The sequence below is a fragment of the Passer montanus genome, unplaced genomic scaffold, assembly GCF_014805655.1.
Source record: "Passer montanus isolate IOZ18808 unplaced genomic scaffold, ASM1480565v1 scaffold43, whole genome shotgun sequence".
In the NCBI taxonomy this organism is placed as follows: domain Eukaryota; kingdom Metazoa; phylum Chordata; class Aves; order Passeriformes; family Passeridae; genus Passer; species Passer montanus.
The window spans coordinates 6,925,134-6,946,526 of record NW_024369151.1 but is presented as its reverse complement, the minus strand read 5'-3'; the positions used below and the strand labels follow the sequence as shown (position 1 = coordinate 6,946,526).

Sequence of the window (21,393 nt, the reverse complement as noted above, 5' to 3'; positions counted from 1 at the left end):
GGTGAAAAGAGCTGGCAGTGGCACAGAAAACACAAGCAGCTCCTACAAAATCAAACCAGTACTGTTCAGTGCTGTGAAAGCACTCCTGAACTTTGCAGTGCTTTGCAAAGGTTGGGCAATGAGGGCCTTGTTTCAGCAGTAATCACAACTGAAATATAGAAACCCAGAATCACAGGCTGGGTTGGGTTAGAAGGGGCCTTAGAGGTCATCTCATTTCACCCCCTGCCATGGGCAGGGACACCTTTCACTGCACCAGGTGGCTCCATCACTAAGGCAGGAACTATAAAATGGGACCTGCACATCTCTCATCTCCCCAGGAGCATCAGGAGGATGGAAATGCTCTTGCCTGCATCATAATTAGTGCACTTATTGCAGCAGGACTGGGGCCAATGCTTCCCATTCCAAATGGTTTTATTTCTGGTTCTGTGCCTGGGAAACACGCTACAGATGCACAGAACATCCAAGGGAGGGAATAAACCCTACAAATATCTCATTGTGGTCTGCTGCTTCCACAAGAGGGGAAATGGAGGTGCAGGCACTGATTGCGTCTCTCTGGTGACCAGTGACAGGACCTGAGGGAATGATCTGGAGCTGTGCCAGAGGAGGTTTAGATTGGATTTAGGAAAAGGTTCTTCCCCAGAGGGTGCTGGCACTGCCCAGGCTCCCCAGGGATTGGGAACAGCCCCAAGGCTGCAGAGCTCCAGGAGAGTTTGGACAACAGGGGACATGGAGGGGTTGGAGTGTCCATGCAGGGCCAGGGGCTGGGCTGGATGGTCCCGGGGTCCCTTCCAGCTCAGGATATTCTGTGATTCCATCATTCTCTAATTTTGTGATTCCAGGTATCTGGACATGGCACTGGGTGATGTGGTTTAGGGGTTACGGCAGTGGTACTGGGTGGATGGTTAGAACTGATGATTTACAGATTCACAGAACACCCCGAACTGACAAGGATCATCAAGTCCAAGTCACATGTAAACGACCCACACACGAACCCACAATCCTGGTGTTACTAGCACCATGCTCTATCCAACTGAGCCGTGATTCCATCATTCTCTAATTTTGTGATTCCAGGTATCTGGACATGGCACTGGGTGATGTGGTTTAGGGGTTACGGCAGTGGTACTGGGTGGATGGTTAGAACTGATGATTTACAGATTCACAGAACATCCCGAACTGACAAGGATCATCAAGTCCAAGTAAATGACCCACACACGAACCCAGTTATTAGCATCCAACTGAGCTAATCCCATTATTTCACAGGTCTCTTCCAACCTTTCCGACTCCGTCATTATTGCCCTAACAATCCAGGAAAAGAAGACAAAAGTTTCTCAAAAATCGCTTCGTGGCGATCAACACCCGTCCCCCCACAGGCGCTCGGACTACATTTCCCAGCGCGCACCGCGGCGGCGCGGCGCGGCCGGCGGCGCCGGCCAAGATGGCGGACGGGGCGCTGAGCCCCGGCGTGAACCTGGAGGCGTTTTCGCAGGCCATCGCCGCCATCCAGGCGCTGCGCTCCAGCGTCACCAGGGTCTTCGACTGCCTCAAGGATGGGATGCGCAACAAGGAGACCCTGGAGGGCCGCGAGAAGGGCTTCGTGGCCGCCTTCCAGGAGAGCCTGCACTCCGTCAGCCGCGACCTGGGGTGAGCAGCGGCCCCGGCGGGGCAGCCCCCGGTGGGCAGGGAGGGGGTCCCGGGCTGTCCTGGCTCCTCTCAGCGCCCGGTGGGGCTGTTTTCACTCCAGGGCAAGGTTTTAGGCAAATAAATGCGAAAATGCTTCGTTTTGTTTCTCCCCCCAGCACTGTGCGCGTTAACCCTTTCGTGGTGCTCTGCTCCCGAGTCTCCAAAGGGTTGAATATGCCCAAAATATTTACCTGGGTTTTGTTCTCGTTTTGTTTTCACGAAGGACCTGTTGGTGGGATTGCATTGACAAAGTGAAGGTGTTCGGCTGCAGGGAGATTTATCTCTATATTTGAGGTTTTTTGTTAAAAATTAAGACACTTTGTAGGTGCAGACTGCTCAGTAGCATTACTGAGTAGCATCACTAGGTGCAGATTACTCAGTGGCACCTAAGGGGTTCAAGAATGATAATTTTATTACCAAAACTTGTCAGGCTGGAAAGTTATCCCAGGTAAGCGTAGTTGCTTGTACCAGCAGGTGTGTTTTGTGTGAGCAGAGACACACTGCTGAGGCTGAAGGTGTGGAGGAAGGTTGTGGGCAGAAGAGAGAGGCAGGCACACAGTTTCATTCAGCAATTTTGTGTATTTAAATTGAAAACCCCTACACAGACACGGCAACTGAGTTCTTTATGCACGCTTAGGGACAAGGTTTAGTGGTGAACTTGGCAATGTGAGGTTTATGGTTGGATTTAACAATCATAAAGGTGTTTTCCAGCCTAACTGGGTCAGTGATTGTCCATGTTGATCCCACCACTGCTGGGTTTGGCTTTACCCTCCTGGAGCCATCAGCACTGTCCAGGGAGGTGTCCCCAGGTGCTTAACCACCCCTTCCCAGAACATCTTCTGCTTCGGGGTCTTGTGTACAAGAATTTCTTTCTTGTCAATTAAAAGGCCTTGCTGATTTTTAGGGTAATGTAATTTTTACCCACTTCTCTTCTGTTGGGAAAGGTGGTGGATAACCCTTCTCATGAATGATGCTGTACCCAGCTCTAGGGGTAGGTGTTGTGTCCCTTTGGTTTTTAGTTTTCAAGGTGAGGAGGCCTCACAGTTTGCTCCATGGAAGATGAGCTGTTCCTTTGGTTTTCCCTTCTTGCCTGGCTCTGTGGCTTCCTAAAGAGTAATCAGGTATAACCCCAAAATCTCATTCCCAGACAATAACAGACAACAACTCAGGAGCTGGACTTGGATCCTTGTGGGTCCCTTCCAACCCAGGGTATTCCATGAACTGGCCTGTTCAAGGAGCAAGGGAATACTCCAAGGTGTGCTGGAGTTAATATCACCAGTGGACTTTTATGTAGTGAAAATACTGACTGGTATCTCTGTTCAGCAAATCCTCAGTTATTATGCCTAGTCACACTTGTTTTATTGTGTTCTTCTGTCAAGGAGTATTAAGCAGATTTGCAAGTGTTCACAGCACCAGAGGATTGGAAAGAATGTAGGCCATGGAAACTTCAAGGAATGATGATTAATAAAGGAGAATTTTGTGTTAGTGAAGTCTGGAAGTCTTTTAACTGTCAGTTCTCTGATTGTTGGGAGTTTATTTTTGTAACCTTTCTTAAATGTAAATGGAGATATTTTGGATTTTTCTTTACAGATGTTTTCATAAGCTCCCTTTTGAGTGCTGCATTTAATTTAGTGGAGGTTCTGAAGTTCAGACTTGGGTGTAGCACTGGGCACTCAGAAGGAAAAGCTCTTGATTAGTCATGTCACTTGAAAAACTGCTTTTTATATCTGTGCAAAGTGGGCAGTCTTTCTTCTACAGCTGATTAATGCAAGTTTGAAAAATTGCTTAACTTTTGTTATGATTAAATGTTGTGTTTGACAAATGAGATATGAAGCAATGATAGATCATTTCACAGTGAGGGATTTTTCATGGGAAAATGGTGCTTATTATGCTTCATTTGAGTATTTTACCCTACAGATATACAAATTGCTCATGGAAATCAGAAGATCCTTCCTTGTCCTGAGAACTTGTAAGGCAGATACTTGATTAGAGCAATCACAGCCTTAGCAGGATTGTCTCCAGGCTTAGGACCAATGCCAGTTCTTGTGTATATTTATATGAGGACAATGTTAATTTGGAGTTCTCTAATGAAATGATGAGGCGTCTGCTTGCTTGGTGGGTAAAAAAATTACTTCTAGTGTTGCAGGCAGTGCTGAAGTCAGAATTTTGTGGTTTCTGGGGGGCTGCTTTGCTCAGGAGTTGCCCTGGGCTGTGGGCAGGACCTGCCACAGTCTGACTCTTTCCAGGTTGTTTTCAAAGACTCTGGACTTGAACTTTCTCTCTGAAGAAGAGCTGAGCTTAACAACCAACAGACTGCTTCACATTGTTTGGGTAATGAGAGGGATTATGTTTGAAATGAAATTTGGGACATATTTAAATCTCATTTAGCTACTAAAATAGAATCGGTGCATGTTGCTGTCCCTGGAGGATTGCACATCTGCGATTCCCAGCTCTGACTCTAAAAAATGCCCTTCTGCTTTGTGCCAGGGAACTGGAACGTCTGAGCAACCTCGTTGGGAAGCCCTCAGAGAACCACCCCCTGCACAACAGTGGGCTCCTGAGCCTGGACCCTGTGCAGGACAAAACCCCCCTGTACAGCCAGCTCCTCCAGGCCTACAAATGGTCAAACAAGGTAACCAAGCACATCTGTGGGATTTAGTTCTGTGTTCATTGCATTAGCCATACAGCTGACTTCTGTGTGTTTGGGGCTGCCAAAAGGGCTGACTTTTTTTGGAATTGAGGGGCATAATGCATACCTAAATGTACTTTCAAGGATAAAATGTTGTTTTAATTAAGAGGAGACTTTTCTGTGATACCAAGGCCTGCCCTGGGTCTCAAAGGGGGTATTAACTCCCAAGCATTTCCACATTTAGCATCTTCTGCAGATATAAATTAAAAGTATGTTGTGTCCTTGCATCTGGCAGCAAACACTGCAGTGGGATATAAGAGCAGAGAATCAACAGCTTATGTCACCTCCAAACTATTTCTAGGAAAGAGTCCTCTGGGGAAGTTGTCATCATCAGAAATCTTGAAGCCTTTTCCCTACCATTTTCTGCCCATGGTCTCAAAAGCAGCTTTGTATTCAGCAGCTTTGGCATCCCTCCTGTTTTCATATCGTATATATGGCATTGAATTTTAAGTAGTGTAAAAGAAAAAGGCAGATAGTATTAATGTAGTCTTTTGCATTTAAAATTTTATTGGTTTTTCCTGAAAGAAACCTCTTTCCCAGCAGCATATTTCAGTTTCATAAACCTGTATGTTGAATATGTGTAGGATTTGGATAGGTATGTTTCCTTTTCTACTCTGAACAATCTACTTGCGGGTCAAAAATACTCCTTTCCTCACCTAATTTTTTTAAGTAAGTAAAAGTGGCATTGCAGTTATTGCTGGCCTCTGAGCACTGTTATGTTTTAGGTTGCCTGTTCCCATCCTGGTTTTTTTGAGCATGCCTATTACTTTTTATAGAAATATGAAGATGAGTAAGTATTTAAAACCTTTCTTAAAGTTACATTTGAAATACCGTAACTATTAAGAAATATAAAAGATGGATTAATTTCTGTTACAATAATTATCAGTAGTAAGTGTGTCCGGAGTTGTAGCTTTTAATACCCTTATGCAAGACAGCAGGAGTAAGCAGGAATAATAAATCTGAAAATATTTAGAGCATTAAAAGAAACAGTTCCACTTTAAATTATTTATTATGATACATGAGCCAGGAAGACTTTGAGAGTGCACAAATACTTTGTAGGCAAATTCTTGTTATACATTGGGCCAACCATTCTAATATTATTCAGATTTAAGATAGGATTGTGCAGTAATGTTTGTATAAATACCACAATATATTTGTACAATAATGGGTCAGAATACAAATATGTGTTAATGGTTTTGAAAATCAGCAGAATTTGGCATTGAGAGAAATTTGATATGGTTGGAAAATGGGGAGACAGGAAAGATTTTTAAGTAGAGATTTAGTAATTGAGAAAATATTTCATGTTTGCTTGTGTTCCTTGCTGTTAGCAGCAGATTATTGGCACTGAAGAAAGAATAATTAATTTGCTACTTTCAGCAAAAGTAGAAGTAGGAAAACTTATAAACTTGTAAGGCAGTTAAGTCTTCAGGGATTTAATTACTTCTTTAGGTCATTATCAGTGTAAACTCAGGCAGTAATGAAATAGTTTTACAGAGCTGTTCTAATGTAGTTTTTTATTAACTTAGAGTGTTATGGAGCTTTGAAGAGCAATTTTTTGTAATCCTGGATTCTGATTTCAGAAAGCTGGAAGTTTCAGCATCCGAAATATTGCAGGAGAAGAAGAGTACCTTTGATTTTAGCTGTGAAACTGAAGTCAGAGACAACAGAGATAAAGAAAAACACTGGCTAAGTTGCAGGAAATGTGTTGCCTGTGTGAGGGTGTGAGCTGCTGGCTTTACCACCACAGATCCTTCTGTTCCTGCTTAATTCTTCATTGCTAAATACACCTCTGGAATAAGAGTTATTTCATTACTTCTTCTGGCTGCCTTCTATTCTTGTTATGTGTCTCCTGTTTCCAGCTGCTTCGCAGGGATGGTTTGGAAGTGATGGTCTGTCAATACACTTCAGATCTGCCTGCATTTAATTTTTAATTTGTGACCCCTTTGTGGCTTGCCTGCTTGTATTTTTGATGAGCTGAGATAAGGGCATTTTCCTCTGCCTTTGATTGTTCATGCATTACTGATGGCATGAACAGCCCCATGGCTGCCAGGGGAGGAGACTTCTGGGGCTGTGGTGCCATTCCAAAAGAACATTCACAAAACACAAGGAAAATGAGTGCACGGGCTGTGCTGCATGTCTCAGTGCATTCTGCTTCTTTTTAAGACATGAGGTGACTGTTAAAAATCACTTTGAGGACAATAATAAGTAAGGTTGGTAATAACTGGGCTACCTGTGAGAAGCAAATGAGTGTTCAGTATATCAAAGCACTGTCCTGTGGTTCATGAGGTACTGGATGTTAGAATAGCTGGTTCTTTCTATTTGCAGCTTTGTTTTGATGTTGGGTCCAGCAAATGCCTGATTTTGTTTGGGTCTTGGATGCATGGACAAGTTTTTGGTTTAAGTAGCAGTGCTGGATGTGAAATGAAGATCATAGTCACAGACATAAATGGAAAATGCTGTGTTTGAGATGTGAGTGTTGACATGAGACTAAGCTGACACTGGTTTGGTTTGTTTACCATGATTAATACTTGTAGCTGTGCTTGGTTATGTATTTGGAGAAGACCCTCTTTCAGGTGCAAATTTACTGACCCCTTTGGCTGAGTGCAGTAGAGATGAGTTGCATTTAACTGTGTGATTTCACAGCTACTTGCCCTGAACCTTTTTTCCTGCTCCTGTGAGTCACAGCACTGGTTCCTCCATTTCTAATTGTAAGTTTACCTGCTTCAGGAGTAAGAAGAAGTCCAGTGGGAAGAATGAAAACTTCCCTTACAGAAGTGTGTTCTCTTGGCAGCGTTTGTTATTTATGAGCACCTGCTCTCCTGATATTTACTTACTGTAGTTTATCCAATAGTTTTGCAGATGGTGAAGTTGTCTGTGTAATGGAAGCAGCTGTTTGGGAACACAACAGCTTGTCAAATGCATTAATTGCATACACACACAGCTGTAAAGGAACTTTCTTTTTCAGGTGTTTAACAGCTCTCACCAAGCCATAACTGAAAAACACAGGAAGTTTATTTTATTGCAAGTAACAGCTAAGTGGTTTTTCTTCTTTGCTTTAACCTATTTTATGTATCAGTAGAAATCATGGAAGTCATTTGCTGCCTGTGGGGTGCATGGAGACATGCAGTAGCCATGGAACAGTATTTAGGTCTAGCTGTTAAATTTCTTTCCCCCTCCTCTTCAATTTTATTTAAGAAAAGAAGTTATCTTTATTACAATTGAAGTGCTGCTTCCCAGAAGGATCCATATGTACCCTCTAATGTAATACTGAAGATATAATATTAGATAAGGTAAAAATGAGCTATCATTCTGCAAGGTTAATGCAGAGAGATTATTATGGGTAAGATAGGATGTGTGTAGATAACAGTAGTTGTTTTTCTCATGGGCTGTCTCTGTTGAGTCATTGCACTTGAATTCTGGGTTTAGTAGTTATGTACATCATGGCAGTTGATTTATTTTTTATTTTGTTATATACTGTTCTGTCTGAGCAGGTGCAATCTGAGATGACAGCAGCAGCCAGGAGGGCTCCTGGTCAGGGTGTGTGTGACCTGATGCTGCCTGGAGCAGTCAGAGGGTCTGCAGAGGCTCTGCCTTACCCAGCTGCCTGCATCTTGCATTATCTTGGAATTCAAGGGGAATCACCATGGAGCAGAAGGCATCAGCTAAGCTTAGATTAAAGGAAGTTTTGGAAGTCACTTTCTAGACTGAAATACTGATTAATTTTTTTTTGGTTTTTGTTTTTTTTTTAAGAGATGTGACCTCAGATTTGTGGTAGATACTGCAAGAACTCTCTTCTCTTGCTCTTCAGGATGGTTCTATGCCAGGGCCCTTGTGCCACCCTTCCCTGTTCCCAGTGCTGCTTGTTTCCTGCAGGAGATGACACCACCAACTCATGAATATCAGCTTCCTTTACTAAGCAACTGCCTGTTTCTCAATATTTATTCTCAATACTGGGTGACAAAGAGGTTTGTAGGGGAAGAAAATACTTGTTGGTGCTGTGATTAATCCAGTATCATACTTCCCCACACATGAAATGTTCAGTGAAGATTTTGGTGGTGTGGTCACTTGATCCACCTGCACCTCAGGTGGTCAGAGCAGGTGCAGCTTTTTGGAAGCCAGGAGTGTCAGCTCGTTCTTTGAGTGGTGTAAACCTTGGGTTTCCATCTGCAGCTTCAGTGAGGTTATTTATGGCCTGCAGTGTGTACTTGCTCATCCTTTGCCCTTGGTGAAGTGTTCCATGCCCTCGCCCTGTGAGTGCCCGAGGCTGTGCCTGTTAAGGGGTTTCCACTGGAACAGAAAACAGTGTCTTTTGTGTCCACTGAGCAAGGAAAATGCTTTTTTGGGCAGGTTTCCCCTTCCTTGCTGGGATGCTGTTAAGTAGTTCATGCCCCACACTTGAGCTTTAACCACTGTACAGGATTTTTGCTTGTTTGTTGAGGTGAAGGGTGTGTGCAGGATGGGTCAACTCCCAAACCAGAATGACTTTCAGCCAGTGAAGGAAGGCTGTGTTTGTTGGAGAGCAGCAAACTCAGTCTCCCCTGCATTGCTGAGTGACAGCAGCATCAGCTGAGTTCACTTGTCAAGTAAAAATAGTCTTGTGCAAGTCATCTTTCCTTCTCCCCCTTCCTTTGCAGTGAAGGGTTTGTGTTCAGACCTTCAAGTAATTTTAACAGCAGTAAAAGTGGGGAAATTAAGAGCAGTTGTAGTCTTGAGCAGGTGATGTTATTTTAAATTTTTTTCTTGATTCTTAACTTCACTGAAGTGCAGTGTTGTATCCCCTGCTGTTTTCAGAGTTGCATTTATCCATGTGCTTTGCTCCAGTTCCAGCTCTTCTTGAACCCACGTGTGGGGGTGTGTAGGGGTGGTGGTATTGTTTTATCTTCATGAGATGCTGCTTACAAAACGTGATAACCATGGGATTGGGAAGGCTGTTTTCTCCTGCTTCAAGCAGGAAGCAAAAAATCAACTTTTCTGACTTTGTAACTTTTTGGAGAAGTAGGATTTATATCAAATTAATTAATTTACTCATCTATGAAAAGATTATTCTGACAACTTGGACAAACTTTACAATATCTGTGAATTATAAGTTTTTTAAGTGAACAAAGCTGAACGGGAGTTGTCATAAATTTATTTGAAAGTAATATGCTGGGAATTACAAAATGAAAAAAAATTACTGTTGATCTGCATGTGGAAATAGGCTAAAAATATTTGGATTTAAATTTGTTGCTTCATAGCTTCCTCTTGTTTTTACATAAATTTAAAATCGAACTGTTAAGATTACCATTAATGAGTTAAAATGATTTTCTGTCACATGACTGAAGAGAAAAGGTATAGATAGGTTTTGTTTATTAAATTATTTTGATATGTTCCCTGATAAATTATTTGTATTAATTGTGTTTATTGTAGGGCTCAAAAAAAGCAATCAATAGAGCATGTAGAGAAAGACCAGACTTGCTACAGCTGCACTTGGTAGCTTAGTATTGATTAGACACAAATACTGAGTTTAATGACAATAAATGACATTAAATGTTAACCATGATAATAGAGAAGCACTGCAGAATAGGAAAAAAAATCACTTCATCTTGATTGTAAAAGGATGTGTTCATCCCAAGGAACGTTAATTTTGAATTTTGGGTGTGCTCAAACATTGTGACTTCATTGTAGTTTTACAGTAGCATGGACAATGTAACTGGATTTTTGTGTTGGTACTTCTTGGGAGTTTCAGGCAGGTGGCCAAAATGTCCTTTCAGGACTTTTTTTCTTACAAAAATGCAGCATTATAATACTGTGACATCCTGTTATGTGTTGATCCACAGATTCTGGTGCAGTCTGGTTTGTAAGAGCAGAATCAGATCTTCCTGGAGGGAGCTGCATGGGGAACTCCAGCTGTGGGCTCCTTTCCTGTGCACATCAGCCACAGGATTTTCTGTTCCTGTCAGTGGAGAAATGAGTGGCACAGACTGGTGGGTTTTGTACCCTGGACACAAAATAGGAGCTGGGCCACTTGGATTCTATTCCTGCTTTTCTCACTAATTGTTGTAACCTTGAACAGGACACACTAATTTTTACTGTGCCTCATTTTTGGTGCAGATAAAAGAGAATAATATCACTTAACCTACTTCTTGGGAGAGTTTCTAGTCTAAATGTGTCTCCAGTGCATTGGGTTCTTTGGACAGAAGCGTTTTGTAGGTGCCAAGTATTATATAGCCAGTGACTAATGTTGTTTGCCTGGCAGTCTGGAAAAAATGTCCTTTATGGGCTTTTAATTCTGTGTGCTTTTGGGTAAATATCTGGTGAAATGCCCTTGCTGTTCAGAATTACATTAATGTTCTGGTTTTTCTTTCTTTTTTTTTAGTATGACTGGGAAACAGGTGGTTACCTCTGTGCTTCCAACTGCTGCAGTTATTAATTACTGCTCAGTTGTCTGCCTGGAGAATACTGACTTTTCTTATTGCAGGGTTAATTTTAGTGACCAGCCATGGCAGGGATGGCAAATTCAGGTAGTGTGGAAATTATTCTTGATATTATAGTGATGGGGGGAAGAAGCACTGGAGAAGCTGTGATGAGGAAGAAAGTGCTTGTACCAAAATGTAATTTCAATAGTCCACATGTGCTTTAGTGGAGAAGGAAAAAGGTGGGATGTGAAATTTTTCTGAGGGTCTTTGAGCTCTGCAATGATAGTTTTAAAAAACGAAGTGAATATAGTGAGAAAATGGTGAAAACCATAAGGAAAACAGGGAAGCTTACAATAATAGCAACAGTAAAGGCAGAATCACCAGCTTCTGCTTGTTAGACAGGGTTTGTTTTCCCTGGAGATCCTGCCTCAAGCAGTGTCTGGGGCACTAGGGATGGATAACATCAGTGATGTCTTCTCTTTGGAAATGTATCTTCCCTCCTCAGCTGTGAGTCCCTGCAATCTTCAGCTCTTGGGCTCTCTGTTTCTTTGCCTTTGATTTTAATGTTGGTTTCTGACAAAAGTTCAAGCCAGGGCTATTGTAACTATTTTATTGTTAGCTATAAAAGTGGTTTTGACACCTGATAATGTGACTGAAAGGAATGAAAATTGCCAGTGTGTTTTTTCCTTGCACTATGGAAAGTTATCGTGGCAGCTGAGAATTTCCTGCATCTGCTGACTTGTGCTACTAGGGAAGTTAGTTGAATTTATTTAACATTTTAGTAGACTGAGGTTATTCTGGTTCTTCAGGAAGAGAAGAAGAGTTATGAGGAGTAACTTGTTGCTTAAAAAATAAGAAATAATTAGCCTTTTGTTCTGACTTATTTTTGCTGTGTAGTTTGAATGTTTTATGTCTGTGATCCTCCCAGAGTTATCATAGTAATAATTCACACCAGGATGCTGTTGTGAAATAAGGTTATGTGTCCAAACAGAATTGCCTTTCTTACTGAATTTTTTTTAGAATATTTTGTTTCTAATCTGAAGCAGCCTGAGAGCAATGTTATGGTGTTTTTTCTATTGTTGTGCCTAGTGTTTGTTATTATTCAACAGTATTTTTCAAGGCTCTGATCAAAATAATGCTGTAAGCAGTACCAGTCTCAGTTTTCCTAATTATGGGAAGTGATCTATCAATAACACACTATTATAAATCACAGCCCCCTTGTCAGCTGGTGGGAATTATTTAATGCTTTGCAACACCTTTATTTGCTAATGAGTGGGTTTTTTTCCCCTGTTTCTTTGATAAGTATTAATGTCCTAGCTGTTAGCCTATTTCAGGATGGAAATGATTGATGTGGCTCCCTTTTAACCAAAACACTTCTGCCCACTCCTGGTTCTTCCTCCTCTAACTCCTTCTCTCCCTCTGCAAGAACTCCTCATACATTTCATGCTGGATGGCTCAAATATGTAATTTATAAGGCAGTGATCACTTTCCCTTTCTTAGCTGTGTAATGTGGTCATCAAATCAAATTAAAACTGCCTTGCTGTGTATTGAGTGCAGCTAAGCCAGGCACAGACACAGAAATGTGGCCTGGGTATCTCACAGTGCAGCCATCAGAGCAGCAGAAAGGGCTTTACTTGCAGAATCTGAGGAATACAACAAAGTATAACTGGAAATCCATGTTGTCTGGGGATTAATTGATGAATATGCAGGACTGCAGAGCAAGAACAGCTTTGAGAGAAAGCCAGCATTCCTTTGAATTTCCAGTTCTCTTCTGCCTCAGCTCTCCATGGCTCAGTCTGACTGCTGGTGAACAAGCCTGGCCATCTCGTGGATGGTGCCACCATGAAACCATAAATAATGTTTTCAGAGACTCAATGTCCTTTCTTGCTTTCTTTGAGGCAAATTAAAGATGTTTGTAGAGTATTCACTGACCTTCATATGAAGGACATTCAAGGAATATGAACACTAATATAAAATAACTGATGCAGGTGATAAAAATCCCACAGGTATTATTTGTATGGAAAAGATTTTTTTGTAGCTTCTAGAGGAAATCAAATAAAATGGAAAATTTAATGATGTCACCCTGTTGCTCTCTACTTTTGTTGTTGTCAGGTCTTTTATTGTGCCTGTTATTTGGGTTTTTTAATGCAGAAGTGTACTCATCTGTGTTCTTCTTTGAGTTCTCTTTTGAAGTTACTGAAGCTGCCCCCCCAGACAGTTCACAGTGGATTTATTTGTTTGAATTGCATATAAACAATGCTCAGTTCTTCCCCATTGTATCTTAATCTCATGCTGTTGATAATTGGGTAACAAAACATGGAGATGGTTTAACAGCTAATAAAATTGAGACCAGTCTGTGTGAAGAACTATGTAAGCATATAATCAAAAGTGCATTTCTGACCACTGGTTGCTGCTTTGTGAAAATGTGCATTTGGCAGAAAGGTGCCAGCAGTTGTGTGTTCAGCAGGAGTTAATGCTGAGCTGCTGATGTTGAAGGTGTGTAAAGCAGAGGGTCTGTGGTGACCCATGAAATCTCTTGGGGTCAATGCAAACTGTTTTTTATTTTCCTGGGAGGGAAAAGTAATCCTGCCCTGGGCAGAGGGTGGTGATTTGTGGCTGTGTGACAGCTGAAGAATGTGGATAAGAAATGACAGATGATTACAGACATCAGGACCATTACTGGAGAAGAGCTGTAGGCTGTGTAGCTCTGTGCCTGCTGCCAGGCTTCTTGAGCAGTTCCAGAACCATGTCTTGGCTCTCTGCAATCTCAGTGGTGCCATGGTTGGGCTGGTTTGGGGGTTAATAGGAAAAAGAGAAGAGACCAGAATATGATCATTACACTCAGAGCTGCTTCCTCCCAAACCCATTTGCTGCTGGTGTATTTTCTTGGTATGAGCTAGCATTTCAATCTACTAGAGCTGTCAAATCCTGAAGTTCTGGAAATAAAGACACTTATCAGTACATGTTATCATGTCCTTTGCTGATACAAGATTAGCCCAAGCATTTATAGCAGTTCATTTAATCTAATTTTAAAGTGCCTGAATGTAATGATTCTTGAAGAAGAAACAAAAAACATGAATAAATCTTTTAACCACTGACACTTGTTCAGTTACAGTATGTGTGGAAAAAGATGTCCTCTGAATTAATAAAAGAAGATTTAATGAAAGCTGATTGATTCTACCAGGTGCTAGTCATTCACATTTTTGATCTTTTCAAAGAAAGATCAAAAGTTTCTGTATCCTGAGCAGCAGTTACCTTGTTGTGCTCTTTTGTGAATGTCTTGGCTTAGTGTAAAGCATTCAGTCATGCTTTGGAGCTGCACTGAGTGTGCTGAAAACTTAAGCCCTTGAGTTAAAATGCCTAAATCTGGACTGGGTGAGCAATCTGAGAGGAGAAATGGCACCTGGCTGCTGTTGCATGATTGCCTGGTCTTCTAGAGAGTTAAAAATGCGTTTCTTGGGGTGTACATTTTTTTTACATGCTCATGAATTTGCTTGTTCTCAGATACCTCTTCTTCAAAAGCCCATCTGCTGAGAAGCTGACAGTAAAAACTAATATCCTTATTAGATGGAATTAGCATGAATCATCATTATGAGAAGTAATGACCATGTTGAAATGCTGAGGGTATTTTCAATATTACCTCAGACTTGGTTGGCAGGCAGGGTATAATGGCTACATCTTACAGCACATAATGAAATCACAGAGGTCTTTGATGTTCAGAGCTGTGCTTTACAACAAATAGTTGTATTCAAAACCAGCAGAGTCTTGATTAATTTGGTTGTTGTATCTGGATTCTCTAAGCTCCTCTAACTGGTAGTGGCAGAGTACTAAAGGTGCTCTGTGTACTGCGTGGGCCATTAGACACAAAGGAATTGTATCTTGATGTGACATTTTGCAGTATATTCTAAAATAGATGTATTTACTTCTCATTACATGAAACTGCAATTCCTAGGGAAATCAATATTGAAAATACCCACTAAAAGCCTCCCAGGATCTGCAAGTATGCACAAAAAGGAGCTGGATGCATGTGCTATTACCCACAAGTGGTGGGTTAAAGTGAATTATTTTAATCTTTTCATGTCAACATCAATTCAGTGTATTTTCCTTATTGCACCAGCCCGTTACTGCTACAGAAGATGTAGAGGATGTGGACTGGAGCAGCAAGAGTCCTCAGGTGTCTTTAAACGGTTTTAAGCTGCCCGTGGTTTGAAAATATTCAAGAATCTGTGATATGAGCTGTTTGACATTTTTCCTATTCCAAATGCTCAAAGGAATAAATCTACATAAAGAGTGTTAAAATGAGAGAGTCTTTGCGACAACGTCTGGATCTCAGAATGTTACTTTATTTCTCTTTTGGCTGACCACCACGATAAAACAGCTGAATCAAATACATTCTTTTATGTATAAAATACATTTTTTGGGTTTTGACAGCTTGTTTCCAGTTTTAGTCTAATTCAGTTTGAAACAGCTGTTCCTGATCTCTGCAAAACAGTTTTCTGATGGAAATCATGACATTCTCAACTACTGCAGCGTTACTGGGCTCTGTCTCATTTCAGATGGTGGCTTTTCTTTATGGAAAAAGAATTCCTCATTCAGAGAATATGTCACTTTTGTATCAAATAAGCTGCAGTTAAAAAGATAATGGTTTCCTCCTCCCTCCGAGGTTATCCCTCACTGAGGGTGGATATATGTTTCTCTTTTGAGAAAAAACATCCCTGTGTGTTTTACCATTAGTTAGATTTTTATTCTGATGTTCTCTGCCCTACCCATCTGCTTTCAGTTGGGTTCTATTTAGAGTCTTCTCTGCAGTTGTCTCTGCACTCAGACTTAACAAGTTCTCTGCTTTGCCGTCTGCTTCAGTTTTACTCTGGAGTCAAATCTTGTATTTTCAGAATTTTCTGTGTAGCATTTTCAGTTTGCTCAGTGCCATCTTTTCCCCCCCCCCCCCTTTTTTTTTTTTTGGCTGCACTATTTGATGCTTCTTCCAAAGCTGTTTGTAGAAATTTCGTAGATCACAGAGCTGATCAAGTCTGTCTGTAAGCTCTCTTGTGCCTGATGAAGCACCAGCTAACCTTTCATTTCCAATTTTCTGGTTCTTTTGGACACCCTGCATGTAATATGGAGTGAAGTTAAAAACTTTCAGCTTAAAAGAACTTGCTGTGTAGTTGACTCTGTGAACACGAGTGTGTGATGTGGACTTCCCAGAACGCTTCTGAAGGGGAGGATGAAGATTTTGGGAGCAGCAGCATTGCCAAGTTTGTCATGGGACTGGAGAGATCCATCCTCCTCTTTCCTCTGGCCTTAGCTTGCTGGATGAGTTTTCACAAGTGTCTTTGTTGTGTTTGTCTTTTTCCATCTGTAAAATATCTAACTCTGAAATAAGGGTTGTGCTACAGAGTGAGTGCTCAGAGAAATCTGAGGGAGATACTGCACATGAACATCTTACTGCACTGACAAACACCATCCTGAAGTCTCTTTTGGGTTGTTTTTTTATTTTAAAGGACAATTTATCAACTGAAATAAAACTCTCATCCAACACAACAGGAAAGCTTTAAAGCTTTACTTCCTAAAGAGCTGTTAAATATGTTTTCTGTTCCAAATTCAATGTTTTGCCTGGCAAATACTTTGGAGTGTTTGTAGTTTCCCTTGTATTTATTTTTTTCCCACAGTCTAAAAAAGCAGGCTTGGGGCTGCATTAGGATTAAGTGAGATTAGAAACATCTTCTTTCCATCTCTCTTGTGTACCTCATATGGATACATCCTGATTGTATTGATATTGCATTCATCCTGCAAGAATCTAAGACCTTTAGTGTCTGCTGATGCTGCAGTTTTGATAGTGTGTTTTTCTTGCAAGTAAAATCAATTCAGACAAATCTTGGTAACTTTTACAACAAAATAAAATGACTGTGCCAGGCATGGGAAGTTTTTTCAGCATGGGCATGCTCTTAGATCACACACAGGGTTGTTCCAGCAGAATCGATTGGTTGATCTACTAGATTTAAAGGTCAACTGTAATCACATCTCAGGAAGATTGAAGAAGATATAAAATTGCTACTGTGCTTTTCTGGGTCACATACCCACTTGTGGTGCTCTTTGCTTTTCCCCTGTACATCTTCATTTACTCAGCCAGGGCATCAATACAGAAAGGGCACAAGTCAATGTGCTCTCTTTCTGCTGTCGATGAGGGAGATACTTAGTTGTTATTTCCTCCAAGCCAATACTTCCCTCTGGAAGAGCTGAAGCAGAGAGGATTTGGAAGGAACAAATCTCTCTTCCAGGGAGAAGCTGTGAGGAGAGCTGCAGTTTGGCTGTCTTTTTAGATAATCCACACAATTGCTTGAGCTGATGCATCCCAGGGATGATTTTGTCCCTTCAAAGAGCAGCACAGGTGCAGAGTCAGCATAACTCCCTTTCATGTGTGGGACCTTCAAAAGAACTTCTCATTGCTCCTGTTTTATGCTGCACTTGGTGTTGTATAGATGTACATACAGACCAAGCAGCTGTGGAATATTCTGGTTTGTAAACATGGTGTTTCAAAGTGGCATTTCCATGTAATAGGCAACAATATCTGCACACACAGGTCAATAAATTTCCTGTTAATTTTTTGCAAGAGCCCAAGTGAAACAACTATGTTGCCATGAATGTTGCATGAATTAAAAGCTGCAGGAATGTGGAATATTAACCTGCTCAGATAAAATTAATTTTTCCTGCAAAGTAAAAGAGTTTTGAAATGAAAAAGGGGTTGATGGGGGGAAAGAGATTTAATTTAGGTTGATAAACCAAAACACATTACTGTTAAAGTTTGTTCCCTCATGTACCATATTCTTGCTATTTCAGTTTGATAGGACTTCATTAATGAAGTTTTGCTCTTTTCTGTACTGATAAACTTCTGTGGATCTTCCATGGAATAAGAGAGAAGCTTAAAATGGAATAGACTTCAATGGCATGGGAACTGTTCCTGAATCAGAGAGCAGAGCATTGCAGATACTTTTAGCTAATCTTTTATCAAATTTCAAAGTAACTTTATGGGGGGTTTTTGGGTTTTTGTTTTGTTTTGTTGTTTGTTTTTGGGTTTTTTTGTGGCTAGTAAATGCATGTTTGCTGATGGTCAGGCTATGAAAAGGGTTTTGTTGTGTTAGCAGAACACAGAAAAATTATTCTCTTTGAGAGTCACATTCCTTCAAAAAATCTGTTGTAGGTCATGTTAACTGTTTTACAAAGGTTATTTGCAGTAGAACTCTGTGAGCCTAAATGAACTCAGAGAGTACTGTCCTTAGTGCATTTTCATATGTGCTAACTTGCAAAATGTAGTAATTCCCAGATGGATGGAAATCAGGGTCTGTGGCTTTTCTCTAAGCATCCATGACCTGTTTTTAAAGCAGACATGGACATACAGCAGTGGCTGAAGGCTCTGCTTGAGTGGGCTGAGGAGACATTTATTGTGCATTTATTTAAGGTGCCCTTTTTCAGAGATTCTTGCTCTGCTGGCTGCCTAAATTCAGTCTGTGTTTTGCTTTGTCAGCCACTGTGAAGTCTGGAAAACTAATGTCTCATGTTCACTGCTCTTATGGTAAAGATGGAAAGGGTTTTTTTCCTGAATAAATAATGGACCAGGGAAAGTTTTCAGAGACTTGCATGATCAAACTGGAGTAGCAGCACGTCCTTTGTGGTTTTCTCTGGCTGATAAAGTCAAACATGCCTTGAGAGAGTGATTTGGTTTTTCTTTTCTTGCAAGTTGCTTAAATCTATTTTTTTTAACCTTTGTTGATGTTTGTTTGTCTTCATTAAAAAGGGTACTTAGCAAAACAATGAGTCTTGTAAAGGGCAGAAGTAGTTTAAGAAGGGTACTGCAAATGCACTTATTAATTTCATGTCTGCAGTTGGATGTCATCCTGACCAGTAGGTTAGAAAGATTTTGCAGGAACTTCAGAGAGGTTGAAAACAAAAATCTGTGACATGTTCATGAGGTTTTCAGGCTGCAGGGAATTGTCAGGTTATAAAAGAATGCTTCTGTGTGAAAGGAAGTTTGCAAAGTCAGAAAAACCTGTCAGTGGGCTTGTTAGTGTCATGTAAACTTTATGCCTTTTTCACTTCTTGTTTTTCCTTCAAATCACAGGACTTTATATCCCTTCTTTCTTCAGTTTGGTAATTGTAGCAGTAGATGCTGCTTGGAATTGAAACAGTTTAATATATGATCCATCAGTTGCCAGAATAAAATACCCATGAGAAAAGGAGAAGAATAATCCCTTTATTATCAAGAGTACTTGAACAAAGGTGTTTAATCAATCTAAATGTTTGCTTTCTTGAGAAGAGCAATGCCAGTGGCCACAGTCCTGCCAGGAGGATGCTGGGATTGTTCACTGCAGGTTCTGTTCTAATTCTTGTACGATGTCTCAGGTTTAAGTCTGGAAAAAGAGAAATATATTTGAAATATCTTCCTTAAAAAGAACTTGCTTTGATTTTCTATTTGATTATTACTTTAAAGAACAATAACATTTGATTACTCCCTGAGAGTGATGATAAACTTGTGCTTTTGAGTTTTACAAGCCTACCCCAAGTTCAGGCAGTTGTGTGCTCATGCTGAATCCTAAACCATTGGTAAAACTGTGTGCAGAGGCCTTTTACCAACATCAGCAACTGTGTCACTGAGTTTTGATTTAAGAAAAATAATAGACATATTCTACAGTAATACACTCATTTTGGTGGATTTTTTTTTAAATTAAAACAATCCTCTAGGTGAAACAGGAATATGTCAGCATAATCTGTAGCTGAATAGCATCACCTGTCATGGTGTGCAAGGCAAGATGATATTTTCTCTGCTAAATCCAGCTACTGAGCTTGCCCTTTAAACAACCTGATTTATCACAGGAAACTTGCAGAGGAAGAAGGATCTTATGCTTGGCTTTAAATTGAGGCTTTCACCTGTGTTCTGGTTCCATAGTGAGTATATATTTATTTTTAGAGGTTCTTACGGTCAAAGAGTTTATAATGTTTTGGCCTTTCTGAAAAGTTTTGTGCTAGATTTTTAGCTTATTTTAACTCCTTGCATAACTGGTATATTGCTTAGTCACGATGGCCTTGAAATGCAATATTGAAAAAAATGAGTCTGAGGTCCTTACGCATTTGTCAAGAACTCCTTCGCCCTCTCTTCCTGTGTTGATGTGTTTGCTGATGAGTTCCCTGCCATTGCCTCTGGGTTTGTCCTCAAGCCTCAAACAGGGCCATTTCCATTTGGAAATTCTTGTCTCCTCCAACATGGAGTTGGAAACTTCCTTTGGCAAATTCTGGTTTTGTTCCATGTAAATAAGTCTGCCAGAAAGAAAAGCAAACCCTAAAACCCCCTCAGCTTGGTAATGCTGCCCGGTGCAGTCTGTGCCATCTCCATGGTTTTGAGCCTTCATTATGCAGCTTGCACTCCACACACTTTTATTTAAAGCAGAGCTAAAAGTAGAACTAAATAGCTGACGTTCAGAGCCGTTGGGTGTGATGCAGAATTCCTGGGACAGGAAGAGGAGCTCTGCTCCTGCCGGGTGGATGGAGCTCATTTATTTGCACAGATCTGTCTGTGCAGGACTCTTGGAAAAACTCTGAAGGAGCCCACGCTTTATCATGGAATATAGGCCAACTGTAATAAGAACTTCTGTTTTCTTTTACTCTCGTTTACTTTTCTTTTGTTTTATCCTCTGAAATGATGGAATTTGCTTTGCTGTGGCTGTTACAGCCAGGCAAACTATTGCTGCTGAGCTCTTGCAGCATCCCTGTGCTGACTGCTTTTCATGGAGCCATCTCCATATTGCAGAGCCATCTGTTTTCCTTACTGTCCAGGCATTGGGCTCAGTAGTATAAATTACTGACTGCTCCTCAGCTTTCAATTGTTCCTGTTTGTTCAGTGTGCCTCCAGCAAGGTTTCAGCTCTCCAGCACCATTTTTTAAGTTTTTCTTGCTCTTTTATGTTTTTGTGAATGCCTCAGGCAAAAACTATAGTTGAGTGAATTGTCAGTTGTTCATGTTGCTGAATTACTGGCTTGATGGGATAAACTTTGTGAGGTAGGTAGGTAGGTAGTGTCCTCATTAAAAAAGATTTTGTAGCTGGAGAAGTGATGGAAACAAGTTCAAAAATCATCATTTGTGAGAAGCAGTGTCTGGCTCCCCCACCGCCCCAGTTTCCTTAAATGCACACCAGTTTGTCATATTGCTGGTGCTCTGAGCTCATACAGAAAGATCCTTTTTGGTTGTGTAAGTACATGCACTGCTGAAGAGTTGAGAATACTTCTAGAAAACTTAATGCTGAATTTATCAGCTCATGTCTACTTCAAATTTGTATTTGTAATGGAAAATTCTAACTGTAACTGTAATGTAAGTTGCATTGGGTTTTTTTAATGTGATTTCCTCATCTGTTTTCAGGACCAAAACATACAGGTTTGGGTTTTGTTTTCCTTTTTCTTACATGTGTGATGAATTTTTACATTCCCACTTGCAGTGGTTCTCCAGTGTTCTGCACCCACAATGCTGCAGTGACAGGCCCCATCCTGTGCTCAGTTCCATAGGGAGTTTGCTTCTGGCCAGCTCAGAACTGTTGGAGGAGGAGTTACTTTAGGTTTTGAGATGAGGAAAAGAAGAATAAGTGAG

The 21,393-nt window shown here is 40.8% G+C and overlaps 1 protein-coding gene across 3 annotated transcripts in view; it reads left to right on the top strand.

Moving 5' to 3' along the window:
* The first annotated feature begins 1,402 nt into the window (after positions 1-1,402).
* The window catches only part of MED27 (mediator complex subunit 27), an 83,875-nt gene continuing 63,884 nt past the window's right edge, over positions 1,403-21,393 (top strand). For 2 of the 3 annotated variants that reach the window (XM_039720145.1, XM_039720144.1), the window contains exons 1-2: positions 1,417-1,641; positions 4,168-4,312. In XM_039720145.1, coding sequence (XP_039576079.1) covers positions 1,436-1,641; positions 4,168-4,312 — 351 coding nt within the window. In that variant the 5' untranslated portion in view covers positions 1,417-1,435. Of the gene's footprint in view, positions 1,642-4,167; positions 4,313-21,393 lie in introns of all 3 variants that reach the window. The other variant, XM_039720146.1, reaches the window with a different exon arrangement.